This window comes from Propithecus coquereli, unplaced genomic scaffold (genome assembly GCF_000956105.1).
Source record: "Propithecus coquereli isolate 6110/MARCELLA unplaced genomic scaffold, Pcoq_1.0 Scaffold213, whole genome shotgun sequence".
Taxonomy (NCBI): Eukaryota; Metazoa; Chordata; class Mammalia; order Primates; family Indriidae; genus Propithecus; species Propithecus coquereli.
The window spans coordinates 684102-691355 of NW_012146412.1; the positions used below are offsets into that span (position 1 = coordinate 684102).

A 7254-nucleotide genomic window follows, 5' to 3' on the forward strand; every position below is an offset into this window, starting at 1 on the left:
CCTCAGCTTCCCGAGTAGCTGGGACTACAGGTATGTGCCACCATGTCCAGCTAATTTATTCTATATATTTTCAGTTGTCCAGCAAATTTCTTGCTATTTTTAGTAGAGATGGTGTCTTGCTCTTGCTCAGGCTGGTTTCGAACTCCTGAGCTCAAACAATCCGCCCGCCTCGGCCTCCCAGAGTGCTAGGATTGCAGGCGTGAGCCACCATGCCCGGCCAAGAGCCATTTTATTCTCATACTATCCTCTATAAAAATTAAACCAATCTAGGGAAAACCAATGGTTAACAATGCAAATTACATTTTAGGAAACAGGAACCAGAGCACACCAGACAACTGTAACTTCCTTAAGCTATTCTGAGACCTAAGCGGAAAATTAGATTTCTGATGAGATTCTCATTCATTAAATAAAACTTAAAAATGCCATGTAATATTTTAAGTACCTTATAAAAATTAATTCTTTTAATCCTCATAACAACCCTGTAAGACCACCTCTTTTACCTCTTATTATATAATGTGAGAATTAATGTTAATTATGGTTATAATTTTATGTATATTATATATAATTATAGAATTAAAATGATTACAAATTTCTTTAAGTTATATGTCTCCCAAAATACGAACATATTAAGTGAATTTTTTCTTCATATTACTTTTTTTCTTTTTTGAGACAGTCTTGCTCTGTCGCCCTAGCTGGAGTGCCATGTCATCATAGCTCATTGCAGCCTCAAACTCCTGGGCTCAAGCCTCTCATGTAGCTAGGACTACAGGCACGTGCCACCACGCCCAGCTATTTTTTCTATTTTTTGTAGAGACTGAGTCTGGCTCTTGCTCAGGCTGGTCTCAAACTCCTGAGCTCAAAGGATCCTCCCAGATCAGCCTCCCAGAGTGCTAGGATTACAGGAATGAGCAACCACGCATGGCCTGTATTACTCTTAATATTACCCAGAATCTGATGTTTAGTCTTACCACGATTCTGATTCCATTCATGTGCTTCTCCTAAGTACTTTACATCAAACTGATACTGTCCATTTATGTAAAAATAATCATCAGTACTAAGAATGACTCCACTCGGATTATCCTCTTGCAAAGTCCTGTGGATGACAAATGGAATTATTTTCATTAACTTTTCTTCTAAATTCTCTCTCCTAACTTTCAAAGTCATAATCCAAATAAATAATTCAAGTAGTATCATTTAAAAAAGAATATTATAATATTCAAACAAATCATATTGAAAATCCTCTGAGCAGAAGTTTAACTCCCAAAAAACTGACCTAAGGCAGGTCTATTTTGCTTTATGTAAATTATTATTCAGAAACTTTTTTTTAACGTTATGAAGACCTTTATCCTTAACTATATAAAGGTTTGAAGATTAATAAATGGTTAATTATCCTTTTCTGAAGATATAAAGTCCATTTCTAGAGCATCCATTAAGTGCCAGGCACTGTTTTAACAAAACAGTTTAAAACAAAAAAGACAAAAATTCTTGCACGAGGCCACTGCACTCCAGCCTAGGTGACAGTATGAGACCCTGTCTCTAAAAAACAAACCAAAAAAACTTCTAGAGAACACAAAGTCAGAAAAATTTAGTAAAAAGAGAACATTCTGGAGGTTATTAAAGATCTCTACTAAGCAAAGCACTGTGAATATTCACACTGCCTGTTCAGATTCAGGCATTATACTCTTCTTCTCAATTAAACCTCATACCTTGCCAGAAAAGATTTTCCTGATCCGGGAAGGCCTCTGAGAAGAACAAGAACTAGTCCAACATAAGATGTTGTCTTCTTTCTTACAACCTGAGAAACCGGGTTTTCTTGTACTTGATAAGCACTTGTTCCTTCTTTATTCCTCCATACCTTTGTTGGGGAAGTGTGAGAAATGACTGAGGGTGGAAACGTATAGTTGACAGGTCTCCAGTGTGCAGCTGTGGTCACAACAGGAGCTACAAAGCCACGGTTTCCTTGAAAGAGGTCCAAAGCAGGAATCATTGGGTTCCACATCGGCGGAGGGGGAGGTGGCAACAGCAAAGGGAGCGGGGTGAGTACCGGGCAGTAACTCACATCCTTCCCCTTTGGTGGCAGTTCAGGATGCTTGTGTGGCTTAAAATTGAACCCTTCAGAAGATACAAACACATCAGAGACAGAAGCACATTTCTGATCACCACCTGTACTTGGTAAATCAAGCCCTGGAAGGCTTAAAGGCGCCTGAGGTTCGCTGGCATCCAGATGTACAGAAGCTTGAGGGAACTGAGCCTCAGCACACTCAGATTCTAAAAGTTCTTTCTGTTTTTGATCGAGATTGGTACAACCCACAGTAGAGTCATTTGCTGGATTTAAAGAACTACTGAGAAGAGAATCTTCTGGGTATTTACCTTCCAATGCCAATGTGCTATCCTTTATAAAATGTTTGGACTCATTCAAAACTGAATGTGAAGGTAATGGGTTTGAACTTAATGTGGAGGCAGAATTCTCTAAATTTTCACTGTTCAAATTCATACTGTGTGTAGAAAGAATGGGAGTCATAGTACTTGAATCAGAATTTATAAGCTCACTCGGGTCATTAAAACTATTAACATCTTGCAAAGGCAAAAATGAGTATACTTGGTCATCAGGAGAAGAGTTTAATTTCTCAAAAGCATTCTGTATTAAGGAATCCAAGTCTTCAGTTAACTGCATGTCCAAAAATGAATCCATTTTTGAATCTTCACTCTCTTCTTCAGGAGGACACTTTTCCATTACTTCACTTTCTGCTGCACTTACTTGGTTCTCAGAAGCAATGAAACTTTGTGAAGACGATTCTTCTATCTTGGCATCCGTGGCAGATAACTCTAATAGACAATCCATAGCATTTTCAACTGTATAATAATAAGAACAAGAAGAACAACAACAAAAATATATATAGAGAAAAAAATTGTATTAAAATCCAGCTAAAATCATACCAGATTTTTGCATTGAATAGAATATAGAGAAAGTTATAATATTCAAGTCATTTTTCCCCAAATTAATATTTTACTAATATGCCAAACTCTGCATTAGTGAAAAGTTTGACTAAGAGAGACAGGCAGTGTTGTCCTTTCAGACAAATAGTAATAAACTACTATCAAGTAAATACTTTTTGTTGAACTTATTGAGTAAATGTATAAATATCTGTAATTGTATGTATTACGGTTATTCATAAAGGTCCTCAAGCCAGTTGATTTATTCAACAAACTTACCTACTGTATGTATTTTTAAGTAGTATTTTATGTATTCTCTTAGTAAATCTAATTTATTTATATGGCCTATACTGTGAATTTCATTTAATACAAAAAATACTTATGAACATGTTCTGTATATCAGAAACTCTGTAAAAAGATAAAACAATCCTTGCTACACTCAAAGGATTCTGCAGTCTAATAGAGGAGATTAAAGATAATTACATTATATGATATAGATTAAATGGTGCACACTTCTGATAATGTACAAATGCCAAGAAGTGTATAGGAGACTAAGAAAAGATTTTGCATAAGGTGATATGTGAACTGGACTTGAAGATTAAAAAGTAATATACCAGACATAAGAGCGGGAAAGATAAACCCAGGCTTGAAAACGCAAAGCTTGGTGAAGGAGTTAAGAAAAGTTGGTTGGAGTGTGGGCACACGGTGGTAGATAAGAGAAGGAAATCAAACTGGAGAGGGAGACTGGGTGAAACTGGGAAGGGGCCTGTATTTCATGCTAAGAAATATTAATCTTATTTTCTAAGGGAACTTGAAGAAAACTACCAGTCACAGCATTTGAGCTAGAAGCTTTATACATATCACCTCACTGAATCCTCAAATAATACTATGAGGTATATTATTCCTAGCAAATAGATAAAGAAAATAAAGTTCAAAAAGTACATTAACTTGGCCCAAGTCACACAGATAATAAGTGACAGAGCCAGGACTGATGTGTCTGACTCCAATGCTAAGCTCTTTCTGTTATAACACAAATAGGAAGTCATTAGTATTTTTAAGCATTTGAACTTCGGCAGGAGGAGTGTTTCTTTTGTGTTTTATCTTGCTTATAATATAATCAGGAAACAGCACAGTAAAGTGGACAACAGCTCTGGTCTGGAGTCAGAACACCAGCATTTAAATCTCTACTGCTGGCTATGATACCTTGAACAAGTTAGTTAACTTCCCTCAATCTCGATTCTCTCATTTGTAATATAGGGATAATAAAAGTACCTACCTCATAGGTTGTTGTGAGGATTAAATGATATAATCCACGAAAAAGTGCTGTGCACAAGGACTGGCACCTAGCAAGCACCCAATTAATGTTCCCTTAAGAAGAAAAACAAAGAGGGATTGGAGGGGGCAAGCCTGGCAGAGAGACCAATCAGGGGATCGTAGCAATACTACATAGGCTAGGGAGCCCTAACAATGGAAAAAATGAAAAACAAAAAAAAAGAAGGTGGCAAATTATAAGAAGTATGTCTATGAAAAAAATCTACATGATAGTAAAACCAGAAAGAAAAGATCCACTAAAAAAAAATAACATGTATGTGATAAAAAACAGCATTAAGTAAAAACGAGTAAAAGATCAAGATACAGAGATACTACACAAAAAGAAAAGTCCTTACACAATTGTTGGGAAAAATTAAAACCATGATATGAAAACAAGAAAAACTTGAATGAACAATTTACACAAGAATATAAGAATTACTGAAGAATTGTGCACAAAAATGTTCTACATTCCTCTATATTAAAAAAACACAAATTAATAAAAGGTACAATTTTATTCCTATATTCCCATTAAAATCTTAAAATACTATGACACAACGCTGAAAAGGCTATGGCAACACCACTAGGTCAAACAGCGCCGGTGGCATTACAAACTGGCACACATCATTTGGTAGGCAGTTCAGCAGTATAGTTCCAAGAGCAGAAAGCTGTTCTTACCCTGTGACGCAAGAAAATAAAGCTTTGAGACTAAGGAAAAAACCTAAAAGAAGGAAAAAGCTATTTTTACCAAGATGTTCTCTGCAATATTAATTATTTATGAAAAACTAAGATATAATTAAAGAGGGTACAACAACGCAGTGGAGTAGAAAACTATGAAAAATAAATATAGATTTCAGCAACACTGAAAAAATGCTTATGGTTAAATTAAAAAAGCAGAATACACAATTTTATCAATGCTATTATTTAAACTATTCAAATATCAAGTGTTTATGAACAAAGTCTACAGAAGATTCTGGAAGATAGAAATAAGTTTTTGTTAGGGTACAGGGTAATATAGTTTTCTTATAATTCTTCATTGCTATGTTAAGTGTATGAGCAACAGATAAATTTTAAAGACATCAAAATGAGGAAATAAATGTTGAAGTCACTTACAAAACTCTATATACTATCATTTCTGAGCATCGTGTGCACTTCTAAAACCTGGTTCTATGCATATGTAACAGACTAAATAAGATATGCTTACATCACAGGCAGACTAAATAAGATATGCTTACATCGCAGGCCACATAATGACTGAAATGGAAATTTAACACTCATTATCAAAACTTCCCAAATCTAGAATACTTTTATCTTACACTAATCATGGCCAATAACAATACTGAGCCATCAACATTTAATTTACTCATTCAGCCAACTTATATAGATTCCCTTCTGTCTACAAACATACTTCTAAATGATTTATTACATTATTAATATTAATAATACTGATGATTTTACAAAAAAAGATAAAATACAACAAGACTCAACCCTCACCAAAAAAAAGTCCTACAGGACATACTATTATTTTTCTCATTAGCAGATTAGAAAAATGAGACTCAGAGAGGTTAATGGCAGAGCTAGAAATCCAATCCAGGTTTCTTAACTCCAAAGCCAATGTTTTGAAACCACATTACTCTATTGGCCTCAACTCTTAATGAGTTCTTATTTTCATAACTATAATTACCTAGCCACTTCATAAATACTTACTAAGCTCCCAATATGGGTCATTTGCTATTTTATGGGTTGGATATATAGCAGTAAAACAAAACAGTTTTTAAACCTCTGTCTTTATGGAGCTTACATTCTGAACAGTGGTTCTCAATCAGGTACAATTCTGCCTCCCGGGGGACAAATGACAATATATGGAGACATTTTTGATTGTCACAACTGAGGAGGTGGGGTGCTACTTGCATCTAGTGGGTGGTACCAGGCCAGGGATACTGATAAACATCCTACAGTGCACAGGAGAGCCACTCACAACAAAGATCTGTGCAGCCCAAAATGTCGATAATGCCAACCTGTTCTAAAGGGAAAATAAAAAGAGATAAAACATAGAATATGATATCTATACATATATTGTACATCTAGAACTATACATTTCTTAAGAGCAGAAACTATGCTTTATTCTTCATATCCCTCATAATACCAAACTTAATAATTTGCCCACAGCAGATGCTTAATAAATGAAGAATAAAATAGAAATAAGACAGTCATTTTTCTATGTTACTATTGGTCATGGCATAGTACATAACGTCTTCTTATAAGATGCAAAGGGTTCAAACTAAACTTTTTCTCACCTTTGAAATCACATTCAGAAAGCATCAAATACACTACATCAGGATCCAGATCAGAAAACATCTCTGAGATACTGGTGAAGAGTTCCTCCTGATCAACTTTTGTCTCACCCATGGAAGGAAGAGTAGCAGTTGGCTCCACATGACTAGCAACACTGGATACGACAACTTCCTTAGAGTTTGCAGTCTTCCGAAAAGGATTTCCCCCAAGATTTTTCTTTCTCCTTGGCATTCTGACTTCCAAAACTAAAATGTTTCCCTTTTCTTATTTAAGATGTTTGATATTTAAGTCATAATTCAAAAAAACAGGATTAAATATCTTGCACAATCCCGCTGTAAAAGGACCTAAAATAGAAAGCAATTAAAAACACTCAGACTATATATTTCCACTTCTAAAATTGGAATGACATCTTTATTTAACTCTAAGAAAGTACCATCCACTCTGGCAGCAAAACCAAGAAGTAGTCAATTTCTCTCTCTCCAAAATATTCAGGTTTTGCCAGTATTGAACATGTTAAAAATTAAGATATTAACAAAATGTAATATATTTCAGAACAGTGAGTATACTGTTTTAATACCATTGTTTCATTTTTAAAAAGCATAAGGCAGTATTCATCAATATAACTAGAATGCCTACTGAACATCTACACTCGTATATCTAATAGGCATCATAAATTTAACATGTCCAAAACTGAGCTCCTGATCAGCCCCTTCAAAC

The 7254-nt window shown here is 35.0% G+C and overlaps 1 protein-coding gene across 1 annotated transcript in view; it reads right to left on the bottom strand.

The window, feature by feature from the left end:
• N4BP2 (NEDD4 binding protein 2) overlaps positions 1–6768 on the bottom strand; it is a 63535-nt gene extending 56767 nt beyond the window's left edge. The window contains exons 1-3 of the mRNA XM_012644475.1: positions 6540–6768; positions 1707–2853; positions 892–1093 (exon numbers count right to left, since the gene is read on the bottom strand). Coding sequence (XP_012499929.1) covers positions 892–1093; positions 1707–2853; positions 6540–6768 — 1578 coding nt within the window. The remainder of the gene's footprint in view (positions 1–891; positions 1094–1706; positions 2854–6539) is intronic.
• Positions 6769–7254: the final 486 nt, after the last annotated feature.